At 40.6% G+C, this 27,634-nt stretch overlaps 1 protein-coding gene and 1 non-coding gene across 2 annotated transcripts in view; one reads left to right on the plus strand and one right to left on the minus strand.

Moving 5' to 3' along the window:
• Positions 1-27,634, plus strand: part of Herc2 (HECT and RLD domain containing E3 ubiquitin protein ligase 2) — a 178,624-nt gene that overhangs the window by 21,407 nt on the left and 129,583 nt on the right. Inside the window, exons 4-15 of the mRNA XM_051148642.1 lie at positions 17-154; positions 5,845-6,064; positions 8,497-8,597; positions 9,559-9,715; positions 12,415-12,525; positions 13,370-13,541; positions 15,464-15,637; positions 18,088-18,276; positions 18,838-18,989; positions 20,909-21,066; positions 21,158-21,271; positions 26,521-26,772. Coding sequence (XP_051004599.1) covers positions 17-154; positions 5,845-6,064; positions 8,497-8,597; positions 9,559-9,715; positions 12,415-12,525; positions 13,370-13,541; positions 15,464-15,637; positions 18,088-18,276; positions 18,838-18,989; positions 20,909-21,066; positions 21,158-21,271; positions 26,521-26,772 — 1,938 coding nt within the window. The remainder of the gene's footprint in view (positions 1-16; positions 155-5,844; positions 6,065-8,496; positions 8,598-9,558; positions 9,716-12,414; positions 12,526-13,369; positions 13,542-15,463; positions 15,638-18,087; positions 18,277-18,837; positions 18,990-20,908; positions 21,067-21,157; positions 21,272-26,520; positions 26,773-27,634) is intronic.
• On the minus strand, positions 23,667-23,773 carry LOC127192560 (U6 spliceosomal RNA). The gene has a single exon (XR_007831027.1). It is a non-coding gene; the product is annotated as a U6 spliceosomal RNA (small nuclear RNA).

Below are 27,634 nucleotides of genomic sequence, written 5' to 3' on the forward strand. Positions count from 1 at the left end.
ATTTTTAATTCTCCAGATGATGGTGTTGATACTCAGAGTGGAACCAAGAAAGAAGATCTTAATGACAAAGAGAAGAAGGAAGAAGAGGAGACACCTGCACCTGTGTATAAAGCCAGATCAATCCTGGAGAGTTGGGTGTGGGGCAGGCAGCCAGGTATGACCCTTTCTCACGGCAGTGGATCAAGTTTTTGTTTGTTACTGGAATTTTTAAAAATTAAAACCTGTTTGTATTACAGTAAAATATGTCTGATAAAATATAACCATTATAACTTTTTTATTATTTTATTCTATTTTTATTAAAGACTTATTAATTTACTATTATGTATACAGTATTCTGCCTGCATGTACACCTACATGGCAGAAGAGGGCATCAGATTTCATTATAGATGGTTGTGAGCCACCATGTGGTTGCTGGGGATTGAACTCGGGACCCTCGGAAGAACAGGCGGCGCTCTTAACCATTGAGCCATCTCTCCAGCCCCTATAACCTTAAAAAAAAAAAAAAGCATATAGTTGATTAAATACATTGATACTTTGGTATAAAATTACTACCACCCATGTTCAGTGAGCACTACTCCCTACTACCCCCTAAGCAACTGCAGTTATCTTTGATGTCTGCGCTTCATTGTTCAAAAGCACCACATGTAAATAGACGCAGATAGTATTTACTCCTTTTTTCCAGCTTATTTTGCTTAGTATACATGTACGTTTATCCATGCTGTGGCCTTTTAAATGTTAAATAATATTTTACTGTTTGCATTTGTCTGCATATTTTGATTATATATGTACTAATTGGTGGTTACTTCTCTCTTTTGATTTTTTTTTCATAATAACCTTCATTTAACATACCTTTAATCTAGAAAGCTTATTTTATATACATTTCCAAGTAGTTATTAGAGTCAGAAACAATAAATAAACAAATATAACCAGGAAAAAAATCCTCTGTAGATAAAATGCAAAAGGAACATTTCTGCATGTGAAAAGCAATGAACATTACCAAGCCTCCATGTACTTGTCTGAGGGCAGTCTCTCCTAGCCTTGAGATCTGTTCATTGTCATTTCATTGTTCCCTGAGGAGATGGATGCATCTGCCAGGAACATGGTTGTCCAGTCTCTGGTTAAAGTCACTGCTTTTAGTTCTGTATATACTCCCAAGGAACAATGGGTTGTGTTGAAATTTTGTGATTAACTTTTAAAGCACCGGTATGGTGTTTTCCAGAGGCCACACTAGTTTTTATCCTCTGAGCATTGTACAAGGGTTCCATTTTCTCCAGGTCCTTGCTAACATTATTTTCCTATTGATAATATCAATCCTATGAGTGTGAAATGGCATGCTATTGTTTAGATTTATATTTATTAATGATTTAGTGATGTTCGGCATTTTTTTCATATGCCTACTGATCTATAAATGTTCTTTGGAGACTATTTATTCAAGTCTTTGTTCACTCTATAAATATTAGTTGTTTATATTTTTTTAGCATTTAAAAACTCATCTGTTCTTTTTATCCAAGCAAGTAAAACAACACTTTTTTTTTTTTTTTTCAATACAGGGTTTCTGTGTGTAGCCTTGACTGTCCTGGACTCACTTTGTAGACCAGGCTGGCCTTGAACTCACAGAAATCCACCTGCTGGGATTAAAAGTGTGAGCCACCACTGCCCGGCAACTAACACTTTTATTCTCTGGTCTTCCTTTATTTTATTTAACTTAATATTTAAAAATATTTGGTGCATTTGTGTTTCAAAAATTTGTTTTCATCTGTGTTGCGGTTTGATCAGGGTCTTGTACAAGCTAAACACATGCTATACCATTGAGCTATATTATTAGACACCAGAAAGGTTTCAATTCACAAAGAATACATGACATTTTCTTGTTAAAATTCATAAATCATAAAGACATAACTGGCTACACAATTATAATTTTATTTTGAGGACTCCTTGCTCTTATGAGCTTGGTATGCACATTTAAACTGATTTTTTCTTATGTGTATATAAATATAAATGTGTAAATACAATTTGAGTTTTATCTGTAGTAAATAATAGTTCTCAGCTCATAGTGTTTTGTAAGATCAGCAGACTGAGGAAGGCAATGCACTTATGCTTTTATCTAGCACGTATTAGTGTAATTTAGACATTCGATTCTTTTTATTGTGATCAAAAAATTTTAGAAGTTATCAGTTTAACTTACCTTTTTCAACTGGTTTAATTGGTATTGTCCCATTGTTTGCACTCATTTCTTATTTAATCTTATTTCTTTGTTCCTGCTTGGTCTTTGTTGTGTTCCGTCTGTTCTACCTGCTGCTAACCTTAATTGATTGATTGATTAGTTTGTGTGTGCGTATGTGCGATGATGCATGTGCAGAATGGAGAGGACAATTTTCGGTAACCAGTTGTCTTCTTCCATCACATGGATCCTGTGGATTGAGCTTGTGTCCTCAGGCTTGGTGGAAAGTACCTTTGTCTATGGTCCTCTTGTTTTGTTTTGTTTTGTTTTAAAGGTAGTTCTTAGATCACAGATTTTGAGCTTTTATCTTTCTGTTGTTTGTTCACCTTCCCAGCAGTGTTGACATCTTTTTGTTTGTTTTGTTTTCTTCTAGACAGGGTTTCTCTGTGTACCCTTGCCTGTCCTGGACTTGCTTTGTAGACCAGGCTGGCCTCAAACTCAGCGGTTCGCCTCCCTCTGCCTCCTGAGTGCGGGGATTACAGGCATGTACCACCATGCCTGGTTGTGTTCACATTTTCTAGATTTTTAAATTCCATCTTAATTTACTTGAAAATTGTTTTTAATTTTCAAAGTCTGTTATTTAATTTCCAAATGCTAAGGTATTTTGATATACTTCTTTTTAGTGATTACTAACTTATTTTTGCTGGGCTTAATAAAACATTTTATTTAATTTCATTCCTAACTTGTTGAGTCTTGATTGTTTCCTATGTACTTGCCAAGAACAGTACGTATTTTTCTGCTCTGTGAATTTTTTTTCTCCCAGACAGGGTTTCTCTGTGTAGCCCTGGTTGTCCTGGGACTCACTCTGTAGACTAGGCTGACCTAGAACTCACAGAGCTCCCCCTGCCTCTGCCTCCCTCCCAGGGGCTGGGATGAGAGCTGTGCGTCATCACTGCCTACCATTCTCTGAATTTTTAACAGGATGTTGTTCTGTTCTACAGCTCTGAGGATGGAAGCCAGGCGTACGTGTTAGGTAACCCTTCACTAGGTTACAACTCGAGCCTTGTTGTGTGAACCTAAATAGTGTCAAGTTAGCTGATACTATCCAAGTTTTCTTTGCTGATAATACTTAAGAAAAATGTAAAATTAGTATGCAAGGCGTTAGATAGCATGACATTTTAAAGCAAAGCATGGTGTAGTGATCTGCTGCTTCTCACCTCCTTGTAAGCCACCCTCTCTTTATCATCTTTCATGTCCCATGTGTCCTTCTTCTCACCCTCAACTTTCCTTGTCACCTATTATTACCTTTTGTGGTCTCCTTTATAGTTTTGGGGGCTTTACCCCCACTTATGCCTGTTTATATGCATGCATGCATACATTATAGGCTCTGATTCTCATGATGGAGCACGTATGAATTTTGTCTCTGACTTTGGGTCATTTCACCCAATATTATACTTTGCAGATCCATCCGTTTTCCTTCAGATTTCATGATTCCATTTTTGTTCATGGCTGACTGACACTATTAGGTGTATGCGGCACATTTTGGTTATTGACTCATCTCTTGATGGACACTGAGGTTCTTCCTGGTTGTCCTGTACCTGATTGGACACCTCCTCTCCATGCCCTTGGTTTGGCCCTATTCTCTGTCTCCTTTGGTTTTCAAGTGTCTCTTTTGTAGTGAGAGAAATAAATCCAAGGTTGACTATGTATCTTCTTTTCCTTACTAGGAGTTGAAGCCTTTAGTGTTATGGTGGACTTTTCTTTCAGTTCTTCAGGCTTTACTTCATGTATTTTTAAAACTCAGTAATTAGTTACATGGACTTTTAGGGTTTTCCCCCCCAGAAGGGCAGAAGGGAAATATATTAAAACAGTGAGATTCTGTCTCACCCACAGACAGAATGAATATCATTAAGAAAACAAATGACAAATGCTGATGAGGATGTGGCAATAAAGGAACCCTTATACATTGCTGATGAGACTATATGTTTAGTCACTAAGGAAATCAGTATGGAGGTCCACTCCCCAGCGTCCCCCCTCCCTCCCCACCTCCATACATGCAAAGTAGAAATACCATGTAGAAATTCTGCTTTTCCTGCTTCGAGACTGATGTGGAATTGAGGGTGTTGTTCTTCTTGTTTTCCATGACTGTCATCTCTTAGGCAGTTCAGTTTTAGTTTGCCTGTGTGCAGGCCTGGCATCCTAATACAGTACCTGATGGCCAGGAATGAAGTTGAGTCCTGGGAAATGGTGAGATGTAGTCTCTAATGCTTTTGAATAACTCTACTTCCTATGGAAAACATGCTCAAGTGATAGGTAGGCAGAAAATTGATATCTTCCATTCAAAGGAGGTTGGTTGTTGCTTTGTGGTTGTCTGTCAGGGTCCAAATTTTGGATGCTGGTGACTGTTGTAATAAAGACAGAGCATAAACACAGGAACATAGCTAGCATGGGGTGGTTGAGAGATAACTTAATTTATAGCTTTAATTTTTGCAATGTTAGGTAGTTACCTAGGCCAGAATTTTTTAAAAGTTATTTTATTCACATGATTGTCTATTGCTAGTTAAAAAACAAAACCAAAAAACTCTTATTAAAAAATTCAAACACCCACTAGAGAGTGTAGTTTAAGCACTTATCATACGTCCTGATTGCTTTATCTTCCAATAAAGTAGTTCCATAGTATATTTCTTTCATCAGTTACTCATGATACATTTATTGAAACACTACTTTTGGTACAGCACATATGAAAAACAAATGAGGTGTGGTGGCTCTCACTTGTTCTTTTTGTTTGTTTGTTTGTTTGAGACAGGGTTTCTCTGTGTAGCCTTGGTTGTCCTGGACTCCCTTTGTAGACAAGGCTGACCTTGAACTCAAAACCATCCACCTCTCTCTGCTTCCCAAGTGGTGGGATTAAAAACACGCACCACCTTGCCCAGCTGGTGGCTCTCACTTGTAATCCTAGCAGTGAGGAGGTAAGAGACAGGCAGATCTCTGGAGCTGTTGGCTAGTCGGCCTAGTGTACTTGGCATGTTCCTGGCCAATGAGAAACTCTCCAAAAACAGGTAGATAGCACATAAAGGATGACACCTGAAGCTGTCCTCTGGCCTCTGCACACATGTACTCTTGCCTACACACATGCACAGGAATACATGTACAGAACCACATGAACACATATGCATACATGCATGTACACATGCATGTACCTGCACGTGTCAGAGGAAAACATTTTTTTTTTTAAAACATTGTTTTTATTTTGACAGTAGATGTGGGCTCCTGAGAAGTTTGATTTTATAATTTTGAGGATCTGTTTATTCATTTGGGCTAAGCCTTGAACTCAGAGCCTTGAGCAAGCTAAGCAAGTGTTCTATAGCCCTTCAGTTTTGTATTAGCAGCTTGTACATGGTGATTACAGAGACACAGTCTACAATGGAGGCCAGAAGCCATCCTTGTCCTGTGCTATACTCCCTATGTGTGATTTTGGTTAAGTCACTTAACCTCCCTGTGCCAGAGTTTCCTATGTGAGCATACAGTGCTACCAGCTAATGTGTCCACAGTGCTTAATGCTTTGGGCACTGATGTATTGTGTACTAGGTGTTTCTTATTGTCATAGTCTAATTTCTCAGTGGTACTGACTACCATGCCCACGGGTACTGACGAGTTGAATGCTTTCTCGCCTTGTGTTTCAGACGTGAATGAACTGAAGGAGTGCCTCTCTGTGCTGGTTAAAGAGCAGCAAGCCCTGGCTGTCCAGTCAGCCACCACTACACTGTCAGCCTTGAGGTTGAAGCAGAGGCTAGTGATCCTAGAACGCTATTTCATTGCCTTGAACAGAACTGTTTTCCAGGAGAATGTCAAAGTTAAGTGGAAAAGCAGCAGCATTTCTGTGCCTCCCGCTGAGAAGAAAAGGTACTAATAAAATGGAAGAACCCTTTGGCATCTCCCTATAAGTTCTGGCTCTTTTTTTTTTTTTTTTTTTTAAAGACCATTTCTCTATTACTAAAGGTGCTTCTAGACATTCAGTTTTAAATTTGCAAGTCTTTATTAATATACCAGCATTTTCCCTCAGTGGTATTAACTAGTAACTACTAAAATATTTAAGGCTCATGTAAAGTTGCATTTTTTTCCTCAGTATAACTGAAAATTCTTGTCTACAGAAGAACAGAGTGTCAGGGTAACTCACATTTTATATGCTTAGGAGCTTGTTTCTTTGGTGGTGACAGTGGGTTTTCACTCCCTAGAGTGTACATGGGTATTGTGTAGTGAGTGCATCAGGAAGTGTGGGAAACCCTCATCCATCTTGCAGACAAGTGTTAACAGTAGCTTCATTTGGTCCCCTCCCCACCCCATCCCCCTCATTCCACTTTCTTCTCCTTTCTCTCTCCGCTCTGCCCTCTCACCCCTCTTCTCCTCCTCATTGAAATCATGTTGTCATATTTAGAGTAAGTTTTTCTGTTAACTGTGCCAAGGGATCTCTGGGGTTTATTTCTATTTGAAAATAATTGGTGCAGTGATATGTAAAGTGAGGTCTCTGTGTCTGGCTTTGATGAAATGTTCCAGCAAAGCCTTTGGCTTAATCAGTAGAGGCTGTTTGACCCTTTAAGAAATGTCTCCCTGGAAAGTCTGTACTTGGTACTATGTGAGAGCTTGCAGCTGCACAACCTTGGTCCTAAGATACTCCTGGCAAACTTGAAGCTCATACTTTTGATTATGGCTAGCCATGGTTAAAAGGGACTAAGATTTGTATGGGTTGTCTGCTCTTTTAGGCAGCAAGAGCAAGATAACTTTGGTAGTTGGAACCTTTCCCAGCCCCAGTTACCCTGCAGGTAATGGTTGGTGTTGGTTGTAGGTGCCATAGTAGAGAGACTAGTGCACCAAGATGCTAAGCCTTCATTCCCAAAGGAGCAGAGGAGTTCAGCCTTCTTGGAAAAAAGACTAACCCTGACTAGTTCACTCCTGTTACTTTTATTCAAACATAACCCAACATAGGACCAAGCCCAACATAGGACCAAGCTCTCACGTATTACAAGTACAGATTTTCTAGGGAGACAACATTTCTTCAAAGTTCACATAGCCTCTACTGATTAACCTAAACACAGCAAAGTCTTTCCTGTAACATTTTACTCAAAGCCAGACACAAAGGCTTCACTTTTCGTATCACTATTTCAAGTTGGCACACCATTTTTTCATTTCCTGATCACATAGGCAGCAGCCCAGTGATGGTCACTGGTCTGAGAGCTTGTATACATGAGTAATTGATGCTAAGAGACTTTGAACACACTTGTGTGTTGGTCATATCAACCTAAGATCTGAAGTATTTTGAATGCTCTCTTGACTTAAGCATTGGTGAGTTAGTTGAAATAGCTTTATTAAATGAAGGAATTCCTAAAATTAAAACAACTTTTAAGAGTACCACGTGCTCTTCCAGAGGACCTGAGTTCATTCCCAGCAACTACATGGTGGCTCACAGCCATCTATAATGAGATTTGGTGCCCTCTTCTGGCTTCCAGGTATAAAGCAGTCATATACATTAAATAAATCTTTAAAAAACAACAACAACAAAAAAAAACCTCACAACTTTTTGGATTTATAATAGATTGCATTTACTTATTTGTGTACACACACACACACACACACACACACACACACACACACACACACACACACACACACACACACCTAACAATAATAATTCAAAAAAGAGGCCATCATTTACACTGGCTTGGGGCTGTAGGTTCCCTCTTGGGTCCAAGGTTCTGTCTGAAGAGAGCCAAGCTTCATGGTTACACAGGAATAGTTTCCTTAAGGGAAAATGTTGGTAATAGTCCTCCAAAGTCTCCTGGTCAGATTTAACATGTGTACTCAGCTTTAAAGGCTCTATTTTGTAATAATTGTATTTCTCATTTAGAACATATTCTTGTGTTCCTGGCACCAAATGGAAGCAGCAAATTGGTCTTTTCTCTACATAGTCATTCACAGGTGTGCACACAGCTTCCTCTGCACATGTTCCTTGGTACTCTTCAGGCCCTCACAGATGATGACACAGCATCCCCACACTCTTCAGGCCCTCACAGATGATGACACAGCATCCCCACACTCTTCAGGCCCTTATAGATTAAGCGCACAGAGCTTCTCTATGCAGTATTCATGTCTTCATAGAGAAACTTTTCCTTTATAAAAGGTATTTTCTACAAGGTTAAAGAAATTGATACTAGAAACCCCTAAGGATCCTGACAGCTAAAGAAGGCCATAGGCCACACCCTGGTCCATGATCTCATTTTATTTGATTATTTTCATGTTCTTTGGACTGACCCAGTTATACCTGTTGTGCTTATTTGCAGTTCCCGTCCCACAGGCAGAGGGGTAGAAGGACTTGCTAGAGTTGGATCCCGAGCAGCACTCTCCTTTGCCTTTGCCTTCTTGCGGAGGGCCTGGCGTTCAGGTGTGTATGCAGCATGCCATTCTGTTTCCTTTATAGATCAGGAGTGTTGGATTCCCTGAACAATTCTGCCATAGCAAGTTCCTTGTTGGCTACTTCCCAGCTAGACTACCAGGTCCCTGAGGCTGTCTCAGGGGAATATGTCCTTGTTTTCTTTACCTTAAGGTCTTTTTTTTTTTTTTTTTTTGGTTTTTTTGAGACAGGGTCTCTCTGTGTTAACCTTGGCTGCCCTGGACTCTCTTTGTAGACCAGGCTGGCCTCGAACTCATAGAGATCCGCCTGCTTCTGCTTCCCTGAATACTGGGATTACAGGGTTTCTTTGAGTTTTCAGGTCTGTGTTTTAAAGAGAGTGTTCATTTATTTCAACCCTACCTTACCTCCTTCACCATGGAATGCCTTAGTAAGAAATTATCAGTTGAGCACTCATAATCTGAAAGTATGCAATCCGATATGCTCTAAATTCTGAAATCTTTTGACCAGTGATATCACAAGTAGAGAATTCCTCACTCAGCCTCATGTGATAGGTTGTTGCCAGAATGCAGCCACACTAAACATGCTGCATGAGATGTCCTGCAGGCTATGTCAGAGGGATATGAAACAGAAGTGAAATTAAACACACAGAGAGAGAGAGAGAGAGAGAGAGAGAGAGAGAGAGACAGAGAGAGAGAGAGACAGAAAGAGAGACAGAGAGAGAGAAAGAAAGAAAGAAAGAGAGAAAGAGAGAATTACTTCTGACACCCAACATTTCAGGTAAGAGATGGTCAATCCTTATTGCTTGTTTGAGAGACATTAAAGGTCAACTAGAATTTCAACAGGTGTGTTAGAGTTTGGCCTGTTGAATGAAGAATTGCAGGTCTCTCTCTTCACCTGAGGTGTTGGAGGTTCACTGGGAGTGACTGGAACTCTGCTTGTCATCAGTGCCTGAGGGTGGGCAGCCTCCTCTGACTTACTGTGTATTGCTCAGGGGAGGATGCGGATCTCTGCAGTGAGCTCCTGCAGGAGTCACTGGATGCCCTTCGCGCCCTTCCTGAAGCCTCGCTCTTTGATGAGAGCACAGTATCCTCTGTGTGGTTGGAGGTGGTAGAGAGAGCAGCGAGGTTCCTCAGGTCTGTGGTGACTGGGTGAGTTTGTACTTTTCTTGCTTTTCTGTGGAATAGCTCTAGTATGCTTCAGCCACATTCTCGGCTTCTCATGTTACTGAGATTTAGGGAACTTGATGGCTAAGTTTTGCTGCTGTGTTTTCATCATACTTTCAAGATCTTGCTATACACATTAAAATATTTTTGTGCATTTTATTTTTTCCTATGTGAGGTATGTGTGTGTATGTGAGGTGTGTGTGTAGGTGTATGTATGGGTGCCTATGTCACAGTGAACGTACAAAGGTTAAAAGACCTCTTTTTCTACCATGTCTGTCCACCATGGGATTGAACTTAGGTAAGTCAGTCTTGGTAGCAAATGTCTTTACCTGCTGAGTCAGTTCTCTGGCCTGTTCTCAGCCATTTAGATAATTTAATTCATATTTATTGTGTCTTGACCCAAGAAGCTATCATGTTGAATGTAATGGCAAATATCAGATATTTTTGTTGTTTATTGTTTTCTGGAGGTATTTGATCATCCATCTATATCCATCCATCCATCCATCCATCCATCCACCCACCCATAAGTACTGAGTACTTCTTGTGGGGCATTTGGCGATAATGAAGAGCCACTGTTTTAGGGATTGATGGTGCTTGCCTTGAATTCTTCGTAGATAATATATGAGTTCATGGCTACTCAAACAAAATGTTCTGACTATTGTTGGGTGCCTAGCTCACTAATAGAGCAGTTGCTAACCATGTACCACTGGGATTGATCCTTCTCCCTACAGAAAAGAAAGTTTGAACCTGTTCTTCATTTACTAGTGCTGTAATATAAACCTGGACAACCAACTGAAAGGAAGGAAGGTTTTCACTGATGGTTTCAAAGACTCCAGTGTATGGTTACTTGGCCCTGTTGCTTTGGACCTGTGTTAACACAGTTCACCATGGGAGAGCCTGTTCAGTTTATGGCAGTCGATAAGCAAAGAGAAAGGGAGAATTCCAGAGTTGTAGTAATTCGTTTAGGTGCGCACCAGCAAAAATTAACTTTTGTACTCAGCTTTTTCTACTAAATGTTATATCACTTCTGAATAGTGCCATGGATTTGGGACTAGCTAGCAAATACATGGGTATTTGGCAGACATTTATGATAGAAACTGTAGCATATAGCTACACTTTTGAATTTTTTGTATATGACTGAGATCAAAATGGGAGTTTTGACTTGCCCCATTTCTGACTTGGCCTGGGCAGCTGTACCCCTCCTTACACAACCTGTTCCTAGGAGGCTGCTCTATTGAACTTAGTGGGGACACCTACTTGGCATAGCATACTGTAGTCCAGAGCTCCTGACCGCAAGTGACCCTCAGCTCCTTGGTAGCTGGCGACTGTATGTGTGTGCTTTTGCTCTTGGCTTGAATATGAATCTATAGTTAAATTTATTTTAGTTTAAAGAAAGTAATACAAAATTTAATACAAAGACACACAGGAGGAAAGTTAGTGCACTCATGAGTCTCCTCAGCAGAAGTCATTAGTCTTTATTTCTGTAGTCAACAGGGATGCCTTTGGTATCCTGTACATGAGCCACGAGTCTCTCTCCTGGGAATGGTGATGAAGGCCTTGCCATAGAATTGTGCCACTGCTGCTGGCAATTCTCCATTTTTTTTTATGGGAAAGTTGATAAAATATTTTGTTCAAATTGGAAAATACCTAAACACTCCCATATTCACCCACTTCTTCCCTCCTTCTTTTCCTTCTTTTCTTGAGACAGGCTTTCATGCAGCCCAGGCTAGCCTCAAACTACTATATAGCTAGTGATGACTTTGAACCCTTGATCTGTCTGCCTCCACCTATTACCTCAAGTACTAGGATTATAGGATGTGTAACCCTGCCCCGTTTATGCAGTGCTGAGCATGCTAGTCAAAGGACTCTACCAACTGAGCTATAGCCCAGCTCCATTAGAGACCTTTCTAATTGTTGTGTAATGATGCAGCTGATTTTATGTTTTGGTGTAATACAATATCTACATTCATGCATTTTGGTTTGTTTTTTTGAGACAGGGTTTTTCTGTGTAGCCTTAGTTGTCCTGGACTCGCTTTTGTAGACCAGGTTGGCCTCGAACTCACAGCAATCCTCTGACGGCCCCTGCCTCCCAAGGCTGGGATTAAAGGCGTGCACCACCACTTCTGGCTCATTCAACCTTTTTAAAAAATACATTTTAGCTAGCTGGTGGTGCTGCAATACTTTAATCCTAGTACTTGGGAGACAGACAGGCAGATCCCTCTAAGTTTGAGGCTAGCCTGGTCTACAGAGAGAGCTCAAGGACAGCAAAAGCTACACTGAGAAACCCTGTCTCAAAAAACCAAACCAAATCAAACCAAACCAAACCAAGAAAACAAACAAACCAAAACCCCTAACATTTTTAGTAGAGTTCAGTGATAGAGCCCAACAACCAGAGTCCATTGCTTAAGATTTGATCCCACGCATTGAAAAAACAGCACTCCCACTTAATAAAGATCTTTCACTCACTCTCTCCTTCATCCTTTCTCCCTCCCTCTCTCCCTACTCCTCGTGTGTGTGTGTGTGTGTGTGTGTGTGTGTGTGTGTGTGTGTGTGTGTCTGTATGTGTGTATGTATATGTGCTTGTCTTTTTATATGGGATATTGAATATAGTTAGCCTACTGGTATAATTTAAAATTTTCTGCTTTCTCTGATGTTGCCTAGCCTTCCTGTTGCTGTCATTTCAGGGATGTCCATGGAACACCAGGGACTAAGGGACCAGGAGGGGTTCCTCTACAGGACCAGCACTTGGCCTTGGCCATCCTGCTGGAGTTGGCTGTTCAGAGAGGCACACTAAGGTGAGTGGTGTGAGGCTCAGGTCATCTCAGGAGATGGTTGTATATCTGCAAACCTGCTGTGTTGTGAAATTAATTGTTTGTGGTTGTAGCAAATAATGGTATTCTGTAGGAAGACCTCCATCCCAGGACTTTGTATTTCTCCTTTTTAAAAAAAAACTTTTTATTAATTTTTTGTAAATTTCACATCATGCACCCCAATCTTACTCATCTCCCTCTCCCAGTGGTGTCTCCACCACTTCCTTGCTCATCTTAGTAGTACCCAGTGCCTCTGGGTGTATGGGGTCATCTCAGGAGTGCTATGTCCTGTCCATGCTGTCTGGTGCTGGGCTGTGGTCATTTCAGGCTTGCTCTGCCTGTCTAGGCTGTGTAGCACTGGATGGGGGTTGTCTCAGGCTTGCTTTGCCCACTTGGGCCATGTGGCACCAGTCAAGGGTTTTCTTTGGCCCCCTGTGTTTATTTTTGTGCCAGTCTGTTTTATTATCTTTATTTCTTTTTAGGCTAATTTATTTGGTTATCTAGGAGCTCTTTTTTTTTTTCTAAGTAGCTATCTTTCTGATACAGCTATTCTTACTTTTTTGACTTTAGGTCCTAGAAGTTTCATGTAGAAAGCACTACTTGAATGTCTCAGCTATTTTTATGATTATCGATAGACGACAGTTCTCTTTTGCTAAATTCTTGGCGTTAATTCAGTGATTTAATTTCCAAGAATTATTTTCATGACATGATGTTAGCATTTTCTCTATCATTGTCCTCCAATAATTGTAATTATTTGTTTGTTTAGTTTTGATGTGGTATGGTAGACATTAGTTGTTTTTACTAGAGAGCAAATATCGTTCCTTTTCAGCCAAATGTTGTCTGCGATCCTGTTATTGCTTCAGCTGTGGGACAGTGGGGCACAGGAAACTGACAATGAGCGTTCCGCCCAGGGTACCAGTGCCCCTCTTTTGCCTCTGCTGCAGAGGTTCCAGAGCATTATTGGCAGTAAGGACATACCACATGCAGAGGGCGACATGCATGTGAGTATCTCCTGGGGTTTTGTGTATAGGTAACTCTTTCTTATTCTGATACTATCAAGGAAATAATTTTATTATAGATAAGCCATAGTGTGTACATCCATGGAAGAAGATGCCTCTGGGTGTATTTGTTTACAGGTGATAGCAGTAAGTGAGATGGGGTAGGTGTAGAAGGTCACATGCACTATATTATAGTGGTAAAGTATCATACATACTATAAAGATGCTTCTGTATGGCAGCTTTCACATTTGTACTTAGGAAGAGGAATGTGATTTGCATGGATCCACTGACCTTTTAGAGGGATCTGTGTACTGCCTGTCATGTTGACTTTGCAGAGGTCTTTGTTGAGTTAGCTGTGGTGATCTCTGTGTATCTGGCTTAGTGCCTGTGTGTTCCCAGCAGCTGTTGACTGTTTTGGGGAGTGAATTAAAGATGCTGTGTTAGGCTGTTCTCTGTAAATGTAAACAAATACTCATAAAACCTCAGACTGTGGCTCTGTCTTTTTATTTTTCTATAAAGACTTAGGTGTTTCATTATCACTTTGGCCTAATTTATGTGTTAACACTTGTAAGTGATAATAAGACTTTTAACAAGAATTGGAAATATGGTGTTAAGCTGGGTGTGGTGGTGCACCTCTGTAATTCCAGCACTTGGGGAGCAGAGGCATGTGGATCTCTGTGAGTTCAAGGCTAGCCTGGTTTACAAAGTGAGTCCAGGACAGCCAAGGCCACATGGAGAAACCCTGTCTCAAACACACACACACACACACACACACACACACACACACACACACCCAAAACAAAACCCAAACAAAACCAAATCTCACACACACACACACACACACACACACACACAAAACAAAACCCAAACAAAACCAAATCCAAAACAAAACAAAAAGAAATATGGTGTTGGCTGTAAATAAGATAAGGCTTTAGTAGAGTGGACAGCCAGGCCAGATGGTACAGACCTGTTATCTTTTCTACTTAGGAGACTGAGGCAGGAGGATCAAAGATTTAATACTAGCCCAGGTAACTTAAAGAGACCTTGCTTCGAAATTCAAATGGGTGAGGTGAGGGTTGTTAAAGACTCTTAGAGTATTTGCACAATAAATCTAAAGCACAAGGTTCAGTTTCTGGGGCTGCAAACACCAGGAAATAAAACAAAATCCCCTTCTAAAGTGGAGAATATTCATATCAAAATGAGGGTTTTGTTTTTAGCTTTGTTAAACTACTTACTGTGTTATGTTTCAGAGAGGTTGCTATGTGTTCTTATATGTAAAAAAAAGTGTGTGAATGCCTACCTGCCTGCCTGCTTGCTTGTCTATTTGACTGTCTGTCTGTCTGTCTCCATCAATTTTTACCTTGTATGGATGGCTAAGGTCAATTTGAGGTTTTACTCCTCAAGAGCTACCCACCGTATTTTTTTGAGATATGGTTTCTCACTTGCCTAGAATTCCTTAGGTAGTTCAGATTGGCTGCCAAGTGAACCTGTCTCATCCTCCCTTGTTCAGGGATTACAGGTGTAGAGCACTGTGCCTGACATTTTTACATGGGTTCTTGGAGTTGAACTCAGGTCCTCATGCTAAGCACTGTATGGACAGAGCTATTTTTCCAGTCTTCTCATTAGAGTTTGAGGGGAGTCTTCCTATAGGGTGGCTTTGCTGTATTAACAGGCCATGTGGAGTCTGCACGTGTGTGGTACAAAAAGTACATTGATTATACAGCCAATATTATGTATATTTATATGCCAGGTGTAGAAGGATAAAAATGTATAATGTAGTTATATGATCAACACTGTAGTTTGATAGCTAAAAGAAGATATAGAGGAAATGTATAACTAAACACAAAAATGTAAGTAGTGATTAGAAGTTGATGGTGATATTTTTTTCTTCTACTGTTTCTGTTTATTTCTCTCTTTTAATCTAGCTTTTATCTGGCCCTTTGAGCCCCAATGAGAGTTTCCTGAGGTACCTTACTCTTCCACAAGACAATGAACTTGCCATTGATTTAAGACAAACTGCAGTTGTTGTCATGGCTCATTTAGATCGCCTGGCTACACCATGTATGCCTCCTCTATGTAGTTCTCCAACATCTCATAAGGTATGTGCTAGAGTTGGGCTTTTTTCTTGTGCAATGATGAAAAATCCCTCAGACTGTGAAGGTGCTGGGCAGGTGCCTTACCAGTGTCTTAGTTTCTTTTCTTGTTGGTGTGATTAAGAAAACAAAGCAAAACAAAACAAAACACCCCCAAAATTGTGACAAAAGCAACCTAAGGGAGAAAGGGCTGATTATTGTAACTCTTAAAGTTTTGGTATATATTGCAGCAGGAGCTTGAAATACTGCTCACCTTGTATTCACAATTAATAGTCAAGAGAATAGTGAGTGCTTCCTAGTGCTCAGCTTGCTTTTTCCATCCACTGTCCAGGGAGCAGTTCCACCCACAGTTAAAATTTGTCTTTCTATTTAAATATCAAGATAATTCCCCACAGGCATGTCAAGAAGCTCACCTCCCAGGCCATTCCATATTCTGCTAGGTTGGTAACTAGCTTTACCTACCACAAACACTAAGCTATAACCATTCTCATTCTGTGTATGTGCCACATTTGATTTCTGATACTGGTAGTTAGAATGTCTACATGTGCCTGTAGTTCCTAGTGTTGCTGTGAGTGGGTGATGAGGTATTGGGCATGCAGGAATGAGGAAAACAGATACACTTCCAGAAATGCTTCGATTAAATGGGCTGTGCTCACTTAGATGGAGGCACCTACAGCCCTGAAACTGAGTGCATTTTTTGTGTGAGTATAAATACAGTATAAGGAGGAGGAGTTAAGCCAGTCTTGGTGGCAGGTGTCTACAGAGGAGCAATCTCAGGCTGAAAACAGCTGGGAGAGAGGAAGAAGCTTTAGTCTCCTCACCTTCCTCACACACGTGCACTGTGAATAATGGTACTCTTACTGGTGGGAGGCTTTGCCATTTTTCTGAGTCTGACCTGGCAACTCTTTCATTTTCATGAGCCTGAGGTAGTTGGGTCCTTGACATTGCTGTGCTCATGTCAGTAACATATTTATTCAGAACTTCATTCACTCCTCACAAGTACACAGGACTTAGTTACTGAATTAGGGACCTCAGAGAGCTTACCTTTGCTCACATAACAGCAGGCTTCATGGCATGTATATAGAAATGCCAGAGAATCTGTTCTACTTTAGTGCTGGGAGTCAAACCCATGGCCTTGTTCACTCTGATCACATATGCTGTCACTGAGGTGTGTAGCGTGTAATGCTGCTTATAATGCAGTAGCAGTGCTGTCATGTGTCATGTAGAATGTATAAATAATAGTATGGTAGTAGTGGTGATTGGCCTCTGTGACAAGAACCTGGGGCATACCTGCCCATCTAAGACATCACATGTGACACAGCTGCTGCTCACATGTTCCCCCTATTGTATCCATGAGAAAAATGAATGTTTGCGATGGTAATATTCTTCTCAAGATTATACAGAATAATGCTGGCTTTCAACCCAAGTTTCTTAGATTTTTATTTGTAATATGAACAAGACTTCATTAAAGAAAGTATAAAACATAGCCACATGGTTCAAAGTCAGAACTGTATATGACAGTGCATTATTGTTTCATCTCCTGATTTCCATATGTTCAGCATCCCATCTGCTTGATCTCACTTTGCTAGCCTGGTCTGAAACTTTTCACTGTTCTCTGGGAATGAACATATTAGTGGTAGCATGGTACAATTATCATTTAGCTTCTTTTTTCTATTTCTTCTCACCAAATAGATACACTGTTGTCTTTCTGTATTAGTAAATAGGCATGGCTTCTTAATTTTTTAAAAGCTGTCTTAATAAATATGTTATGTCTTGAGTTTGACCTGTCAGATTTCTCTCTTTCCTCCTCGTCCACCATTTCCTGCCATAGTTGTTGTTATGACTATTATTTTGAGACAACATTTCACTTTGTAGCCCTGGCTGGCCTTGAATTCAGAGTCTGTGAATGCTTGTCTCTTGAGAGCTATGTTGGGCTACCATGCCTGGCAATATATCTGTTTCTTAACACGTCTCCTTTTAATGGACAGAATTTTGCTACCCAAATGATACTGTCGTGGCTGATCTGGCACATGTTCCTGTGTTTACCCCTGAGGATGCATGAATATGTGCCTTTGCTAGTAGGTAGCCAGCATGGGCTAGTTACCTTCAGATTGGTCCCACATAGCGTCATTCCCGTCGCCCCCACCAATAAAAGCATTTGTTCCCAGCTTTATGCTTGGGCTTTTGATTTTCTGCCAGTTCTGATACGAAAAATAACCTGATGTGTTTTGAGCAAATCTACTGAAGGGCCACCTTCTGAATGGTACTCTTAAAATGAAATATTGTTGAAAAATAACCCAGGGAGGTTACCATTTAACTGAGATTATGTGAAATGTTCTGAGTTATTTTGATGCTTTCAATCAATCTCTTGTTTTTAGCCTATGTAGTATCTCAGTATTAGTCTTGGGTGTTCTTTTACTCTAAAGAAAACATTTACATGTGTTCTTTTCCTACAGGGATCATTGCAGGAGGTCATAGGTTGGGGGTTAATAGGATGGAAATACTACGCCAATGTGATTGGTCCAATCCAGTGTGAAGGCCTTGCCAGTCTGGGGGTAATGCAGGTTGCCTGTGCAGAAAAGCGTTTCTTGATCCTGTCCCGCAATGGCCGTGTGTACACACAAGCTTACAACAGTGACATGTTGGTAGGTGCTAAGTGTGTCTGCATGTCTCCCTCAGTGGTGAGTCCTTGCTTGTAGATGCCACATGTGTAGTTCTCGGTCATTGGTGTCCATTCATATATTATTAGCCAGCTTAAATTACTCAGTTGTGATAATTAATATCATCAGGGTTTTGAGTTTTTAAGATTGAGAACTCCATCAAGTAATTCTCATTGTTAGTCACACTGATTTTTGTAAACTAGTTTTTCATGTGTAAGAGAGTTGACAGAGAAAGAATGGGGTCTGATGAGGATGGTGGTGCATTGGAACATGCGTGCTCTCATTTAAGGAACATACTTGAGCTGTGTGTCTTTGTTACATGGGCTGCCTGCCCTAGGATTTCCACACCAGCACTTGCCATTCCATGGATCACTTGGAGAATTCCTACTGTTCTCTTGGTGCTCGAATGGAGAACAGGTCAGAAGCCCTGGTGATTCCTAGTCTTTGCAGATGTTATCTCAGAGGGAATATGAATGAGAGAGCCATCCTGTTTTTATTGTCCATTACTATGACTGACTAATGTTCTTCCTGATTTAACTTTTCTAGGCTCCACAACTGGTCCAGGGTCTTGCCTCCAGAAACATTGTGAAAATTGCTGCCCATTCTGATGGTCACCACTATCTGGCTTTGGCTGCCACAGGAGAGGTGTACTCCTGGGGCTGTGGGGATGGCGGAAGGCTGGGCCATGGAGACACTGTGTACGTATAGCCTTTTCAGAAACTGATATGCTCTTTGGTTGTCCATATTCACAACAGACTGGAAAATGTCAGGGGTGATTTCCATTTGCCTACTGCAGAGCTTAGATAAGGAGGGAGACACAACGGGTGTCTTTTTTCTTCCTATTTCTTCCTTCCTTCCTTCCTTCCTTCCTTCCTTCCTTCCTTCCTTCCTTCCTTTCTCATCCTCGTCCTCCTCCTCCTCCTCCTTTTTCTTTTCCCTTGAGACAGGGTCTCAATATGTAGCTCTGGCTGTCTTGGAACTTACTATATAGACCAGGCTGTTCTTGAACTCACAGAGATCTGCCTGCCTCTGCTTGGATTAAAGGTGTGGGCTGTAATGCCTGGCATGTATCTATTCTTGATGACTGACTCCTTGGGAACTTTGCCACAAGTAGAGGGTGCTCTGTTGCCAGCATTAGCAATGGCTAGCAACTGTCTCCTCCATCATGTTCTCTAGACACAGAAATACCCATGTATTGTCCTGCACACTGCACCGTGTCTTCTGCCAATACAGCCTGTGGAACTATGATATTGTTATTACAAGCATAAAAATCAATCTTACCTAACTGGGTTGAAGCTTTTGGTTATGAATGATTAGAAATAAAACAGAAAGATGGGTATTTTAAATGCTCATGGGTGAAAATTGAGATGTCTGCCAGTTCCTACAGAGTAATGGAACCATTTTATATTGTGCTGTTGCAAATGGAGCCTGGTGGAAAGATCTTGGCACTAGGTAGATGTGCTGTTCCTGGGGCAAGCTTACTTCATGAAGTCAGAGCATGAGCAAGGGACAGGCACAAATATCGCAACCAGGACTGTCTGTGAGTTGGTAGAGAAGGGACTGGAAGGTATATTGTCTTTTTATACCATGAGGATAGAGATGGAAACATCACTACTTAGAATATTCTCTGAGAAGAATCTCAGCCTGCAAGAAAACTAATGGTATGTATGGTGCATTATTTTAGAAGTATCCCAAAGCTACAATGTAAGAAATTGAGAAAAATAAGAGAAACCTTGGTGAAAAAGAAAGGAGTTTGGAATGACTCTTATTCTCTGACTGGAGGGTGGGATTGGCATGGACTCCAAAGGCACCAAGGTATAGGACAGCACATTATAGGATGGATTAAGCCTCCAATTTGCTTTCTTTGCAGTGTTTATAGTAGACTTCCTATAAAGTATTTCTTAGAGAAGTCAGGATTAGCTGAGGTCATTCAAATCAATCACCTTCCTTGTTGTAGGAGTTCAGGGAAGGGAAAAGATCAGTGCAAATGACAGGAATTGGAGAAAAACTTTTGGAGGAGTTGAAATGTGAGCTGAAATAAGAAGAGAACGGTTGTGCCCAGCAGTGATTGACTTTTCCCTGCTCTGCCCATTCTTGTCTGTAGTCACAAAGTGAGCCAAACATCATGTCTTTGAAAATGCTGTTTATCATAGGATGCATAGTTCAGATTATAAGCATGGGACACTTTGCTAATTGGATTTTTTTTTCCAATTATTTTTTCAATTATCTTATTTTCTCAAACTTTTTAATCTGTAAAATCTAGCTCCTACCAGCCTTTGTCTTGTCCTCTGTTCATTATTATTTTGCAATTTCTAGAACTGATTATAGCCAGTTACAAAAGAATTTATTTCTGACTTTTATTTACAATAATATTTTGGAGTGTAGCCATATTGTAAGGTGTGTCAGCAGTTCATTACTTTGGTGCTGATAGACTGTGCTTGGGGACATTCAGAGTAGAGTTGCTTTTTAGTTTGTTGTGTAGGTACTCTGACTGTATTCAGGTTATGTTTGGTGTTTGAGATAGAAAGGCAAAAAGTCTTGTGCTCTGATCACCTGTCTGCTTTCTTTAACTCTTAAGAAATGCCTAAGATGCTATTTGTTGCCTTTCTTCCCACAGGCCTCTGGAGGAGCCCAAGGTGATCTCTGCTTTCTCAGGAAAGCAGGCTGGGAAGCACGTGGTGCACATAGCATGTGGGAGCACATATAGTGCAGCCATCACTGCTGAAGGGGAGCTGTACACCTGGGGCCGTGGGAACTATGGCCGCTTGGGCCATGGTATGTCTGCCCTACATAAGTACAGTCCTGAGGTAGGAGGGGGTTGCGTCTTCTGAGAAGCATTGAGAATGACTGCTGTATCTGTTTCAAGGCTCCAGTGAAGACGAGGCCATTCCAATGCTGGTGGCTGGACTTAAAGGACTAAAGGTCATCGATGTTGCCTGTGGGAGTGGGGATGCTCAAACGCTGGCCGTGACCGAGAATGGTATGTAGCGCTTGTGCTACCCTGGGCAGTTTCTTAGGGATGCTGCTGCTTGTTGCCTGGATGAGTGAGTTTTGGAGTTGTATGAACTTCATGCAACTGCTGCCCTCCCTGTCATCCTCCTTTATGTTGGTGAGTGTATTGGTTACTTTTTTGTTGCTGTGATAAAATACCATAGCTAAGGCAACTTGTAGGAGGAAGAGTTTATTTCGAGTTGTGTTTCCAGAGCATTAAAAGTCCATCATGGCTGGGAGGCATAGCAGCAGGCAGGCAAGGCAGCTGGAGCAGGAGCCTGAAAAACCACATCTTGAATGTAAGCATAGAGCAGAGAGAGAAAACTGGAAGTAGGTGAAGCTTTTTACTCTCAAGTCTGCCCCCAGTGACGTGCCTCCTCTAGCAGTCTGTGCTATCTAAGTCTCTCCAAGACAGCAGCAGCAGCTGGAAAGCAAGTGTTCAAATGCCCAAGACTATGGGGGCATTTCTCACTCAAACTACCACAGTGAAGGTCTCAGTAGCTTCAGGGAAGAGGCCCAAGAATTTCCCAGGTTGTAGGTTCTTGAAAGCAGGTGGCTGTCTAGGGGCTACGACCTTATCTAGTGGTTACTTTATTTTGTTCTTTGACTAAAAATTACAGCTAAATAGCTGACATTCTGAATTGTCTCATTATTAATATATTCTCCCAACATTTAGCCTTTTTTGCCTCATTACAACCAATCTTTCATAGTCATTGTATACGTTATAATCTAATGTGAAATTGCTTGCTCTTAGTAGTTTTTCTTTTGTATACCATATTTTTCAGACTATAAGACACACCTTACCATAAGACGCACCCAATTTTTAGAGGAATAAAACAATAAAAATGGTAAAAACAGCAATTGGACCATAAGGCACACCCTAATCCCCCCACCCCACCCCACTTTTGGGGGAGGAAAGTACATCTTATTGTCTGAAAAATACAGTATTCACTGAGTATCCCGATTGCTTGCTTTTAATTTCAGCTTTCTGTTTGTGTTTGTTAGAGAGATTGTATACACACACACACACACACACACACACACACACACACACACACACACACATATTTTGGTAGTATTGGGAATCTTGAATCCAGGATCCAACTACTCTACTAATCTATTCCTGTCTAGCTATAGTTATATATTTTAGTGTTTATTAGTGAGACACAATCTTGCTAAGTAGCCTTCACTGTCTCTGAACTTATTTTCCTCTTGGCTTGGCCTCCATAGTGCTGGGATTACAGGCCATTGTCTTCATGCCTAGCTCATATTTATTTGTTTACTGAGAGTTCATGTGGAAGTTCAGGCTTTTTAAAAAAATTTTATTAATTTTTTCATATTACATCTTGATTGTTAGCCCTTCCCCTGTTTCCTCTCATTCTTCCCTCCCTCCCACTTCCCCCCTTCTCCCCTCCCCTATGTCTGTGATTGAGGGAGTCCTCCTCCCCCTATATATGCTCTTAGAATATCGAGTCTCTTCTTGGTAACTTGCTATCCTTGCTCTGAGTGCCGCCAGGCCTCCCCATCCAGGGAACGTGGTCAGAAAAGGGGCACCAGAGTTCGTGTGAGAGTCAGATCTCACTCTCCACTCAACGGTGGAGAATATCATGTTCGTCGGCTAGGTCTTGGTAGGGGTTCAAAGCTTACTGCCTATATTCTCCTTGGCTGGTGCCTTAGTTTGAGGAGGACCCCAGGACCCAGATCTGCCTGTCATAAAGTTCTTCTTGTAGGTTTCCAGGACCCTGTGGGTCCTACTATTTCCCCATTCTTCCATGCTACTCTCGCCTAAAGTCTCAATAGGATGTCCTCTCTTCTGACCCATTTTCTTGGTAAGTAAAGTTTTTCATGGTACGTATCCCTTGGACTAGTGTTTTGATATAAATGAGTATATACCGTTTGTCTCTTTTTGCTTCTGGGTGAACTCACTCATTATGATAATTTCTAGATCAATCCATTTGTCCACAAATTTTGGGAATTCCTTGTTTTTAATAGCTGAGTAGTATTCCGTAGTGTAAATGTACCACAGTTTCTTAGTCCATTGGAAGTTCAGGCTTGATGGTCAGAAATGCATCCATTTTAGGCAGTGCATTTGTCTACATGTATTATGGTGGTCTCACTTCTGCACCTTGTCAGTCCTTGCATTAACTGGGGAATTTCTTAGTCTGTTTTCTCCTACAGAGCTTGAATGGCATGTTGAGAAACAACTTCTGAGAATGTCTTTTATTCAAGATAAAATCTTTCAGCATTGCCATATCCACCTAAAGCCTATTGATGACAGAGTGGACATTCCAGGATCAGTGTGCTTCTGCTGCTTTTGAGTCCTAGAAAGAGTAGCCATTTGAAAGGCCTTTTTTCTTCCTTCCTTTTCTTTTTTTCTTTTTTTTTTAAATCTGTAATGCTTTATGAATTTGTGTGTCATCCTTGTGCAGGGGCCATGCTAATCTTCTCTGTATTGTTCCAATTTTAATATATGTGCTGCCAAAGCAAGTACCCTTTCATTATTTTTTTTAAAGATTTATTTATTTATTATTATGTATACAGTACTCTGCTTGCATGTACACCTGCAGGCCAGAAGAGAGCATCAGATCACATTGTAGATGGTTGTGAGCCATCATGTGGTTGCTGGGAATTGAACTCAGGACCTCTGGAGGAGCAGTCAGTGCTTTTAACCACTGAGCCATCTTTCCAGTCTCCCTTTCATTATTTTTAAATGTCCACTATTCAATGAGTCATAGTTTACAAAACTTTTAACTAAGATGGATTGCTTCTGTTTTGTTTTGTGATAGAACCTTGGTGTTTTGCCCAGTGGGCCATGAACTCTTGGGACTCTACCTTCCTCAGCTTCCTGAGTAGCTGAGACAACTTTGTAGGAGTTCCAGTTCCTGGTTAGGTTATGCAAGTTATGCTTAGGCTTTGTCCTTGGTATTCTGTAACTGGATTTAGCTATTTTATAGGTTATTCTTTTCTTTTACCCTTCACCATTTTTCTTCTTCCCCTTTAACCCTCTAACAGTAGATATGAGAGAAAAACAGATAGAGAGGAAAAGGGACAACAGTATTGTTAGACTACTTTCTCCTCATTAAGGGTGTCAAGCTCCTGGGCAAGTTTTATTTTCACAGTCAAATTATTTTCTCCTCCTCCTCCTCCTATTCCTCCTCTTTTTCTTCTTCCTCTCCTTCTTCTTTGCACACTACTACTTAACAGACCACATCTAACAGCAACCAACAACCCGTCTATCGGGGCTCTAGCATTTATATACCTTCTGAAAAGTCCCCAGAATTCCAAATGTCAATAATTGCAGAATTTATTAGCAGCTGGCAAGACCATGCCTCTGCTAGAGTACGAGGCAGTCATAGTCAGCTGCTGCAAAGCAATCCCATATCCCTACACCTGGGATTAAAACAAAAACATATTCTTATAACAATTCTGTGTTTTTTAAAGAAACCAAAATTCCAAATTTCTCACTACAGTATTCCTTGTGAAATTGCTGTTTGTGCCTAGGAATAAGGTTATAAATATTGCTCACCTCACACTTATACTTTTTTGGTTCAACTCTTATAGGGAAGTGTTCCTGCTCATGATTGTGTCCTGAGGTGATTGGTGCAGTGGAAGCATTCTGCCTGCCCTGTGCAGTCTGGTCTTGGGTGATAGGCTTGCCGAAAATGTTGGTTCTAGTGTAAACAATAGAGTTTTAGGCAGGACATAAAATTAGGCATGTATTCTGATACACACACACACACACACACACACCCACCCACCCACACACACACACACACACACACACATGCATGCACACTGAGTTTTGTTTTCTTTTTTTTCACTGAGCAGCTAATAGTGTATTATTTATAGTTTTCAGTTTAGATCAGGGATTAGCCTAGCTTGACAATTAGCATTGTATTGTTTCCAAATTAGCTGGCTTACATGTTGTTTCTGGCTGTTTTCCAGTCACAGTGGCATAGTTAGGTCGTTATTATAGCCTGAATCACCCACAAAGTGGTGATAAATAAATAAATAAATAAGTAAAATAAATAAATAAATAAATAAATAAATACCACGTTTAAGGAAAAGTTCATTGTACTTTGATTTGGACAGTAGAATGAGAATTGAGTATTTACAAACAAATTGTAGTTTTCATTCTAGTTTCTTCTGGACTTTCTCTTACAACTTTCAATAGTGTATACCTGAACAGTTTCCTTTTTCTCCTTTCCCAATTTTACAAAGGTTTTGCAAATTATTCAGCTCAGTTTTGAAGACCACTTTTTGTAATTATACTGTACCCTTTTATGTCATATTTAATTAAATTATATTGCATTGATACATGCCATTGGGAAACACTGCAGTGTCATGGGGACAGCAGTGTGCAGACAGACTGTAGAGTGGTCAGTAAAATGCTGCAGTAATCCCAGCACTTGAGAGGCAAAGGCAGGTGGATCTCAAGTGGAGTTCAAGGCCAGCCTGGTCTACAAAGCTAGTCCAGGACAGCCAGGGCTACACGTAGAAACCCTGTCTCGAAAAAGCAAACAAAGAAACAAACAAACAAACAAATAAACAAAATGCTGCATTGCCACATACCTCAGTGCTCATGTCTTCTGGAGCAGTGTAATTGTGTTCTGTGTTTAGTATTTAGTTGAAGCAGTAGTATTGGTCCCCCCCAAATAAGAATCTGATCTTTGCTTTCCATTTATTAGGAATAAAAATAAAACTCATCTTTTACTTTTAAAATAAGATTTATTTGTTATTTTTATTATATGGGTATGAAGGTTTTGCCTATAAGTATGAATGAATTTTTGTGTATCTGGTGCCTGAGGAGGGCAGAAGATTGGTGCTGATCCTGGATGGCTGTGAGGACAGTATTTTTTTTTTTTTTTTTGAGATTTGTTTATTTATTATGCATATCAGATCACATTATAGATAGTTGTGAGCCACCATGTGGTTTCTGGGAATTGAACTCATGACCTTTGGAAGAGCAGTCGGTGCTCTTAACCTCTGAGCCATCTCTCCAGACCCAAGTGCAGTATTCTAAACTACTGGGCCATCTCTCTAGCTCTTGTTTTCAATCACTAATACGCCAATCTGAAATATAAATTAGGTTACATTTAGGCAATAACCTGTGTAATATTAACCATATATAGGTAAGTTTGTTATCTGTTTTATGGATTATGTTATTTTCAGTTGTTTAAAACTTCCATTGAAGTGTGCAGTGATTTTTACTTACATGTATTTATTTGTATTTTCTAGGTCAAGTATGGTCCTGGGGAGATGGTGACTATGGGAAGTTGGGTAGAGGTGGAAGTGATGGCTGTAAAACCCCAAAGCTGATTGAAAAACTTCAAGACTTAGATGTCATCAAAGTTCGCTGTGGAAGTCAGTTTTCTATTGCTTTGACAAAAGATGGCCAGGTTTATTCCTGGGGAAAAGGTGACAATCAGAGGCTTGGTCATGGAACAGAAGAACATGTCCGTTATCCTAAACTCTTGGAAGGCTTGCAAGGTGATTGCAGAAGTAAAATTTAAGCCTTACAGATCTATTCAGATTTCTTTACTTACCTTATATCCAGTGAGTGGACTGTCATTTGAAACTTACTAACATCCTGATAGCTATAGATAATGGAAAGTGGCTGATCTCTTTTAATAGACGGCCTAAATTATTCTCATCAAATTTAACTTTAACTTTATTTACTTTGAGACTTACTGTGCTGTGGGGTCCCAGTGGGAAGTAGGCTTGAGTCCTCCCGAGTTGGTCTGAGATGACCTTTTTCTTGGTTTTAAGGTATACATGCTTGGTTATAGGACTGTCTAATGTGCATTGCAGACTGGAGGGGAAAAGGGAAGTCAGTGTGGGTGTGAGTGCAGGGTCCTCTGTAGTGTGGTGTGGACCTATTACAGCATGGACTTTGTAAAGGGAAAAGACTCTCCTTTTTTTCTCTATAATTGGTCTAGTGGGATTGTAGGTTGTCTATCCTTTCCTAAGGGGGGAGCTGGTGAAGTACAGATGAGTTGACAAGAAAGCACAGAAAGTCAAGGTCAGTGAGTCACTCAAGGTCAGAACATGTATGTCCACTGGGCCCTTTGGTATTTTATTTAGTTCACAATGAGACAGCCTTTTCATTTTTTTAATAAGATTTATTTAATACAGTGTTCTGCTTGTATGTACACCTGCACACCAGAAGACGGCATCAGATCTCATTATAGATGGTTGTGAGCCACCATGTGGTTGCTGGCCATTGAACTCAGGACCTCTGGAAGAGCAGATAGTGCTCTTAACCACTTAGCCATCTCTCCAGCCCGATACAGCCTTCTTAAAGGGCTAGCTTATTAATTGCTAAGGGAGTGGGCCTGCTGAGCTCCATAAA

Source organism: Acomys russatus, chromosome 7 (genome assembly GCF_903995435.1).
Source record: "Acomys russatus chromosome 7, mAcoRus1.1, whole genome shotgun sequence".
Lineage (NCBI taxonomy): Eukaryota > Metazoa > Chordata > Mammalia > Rodentia > Muridae > Acomys > Acomys russatus.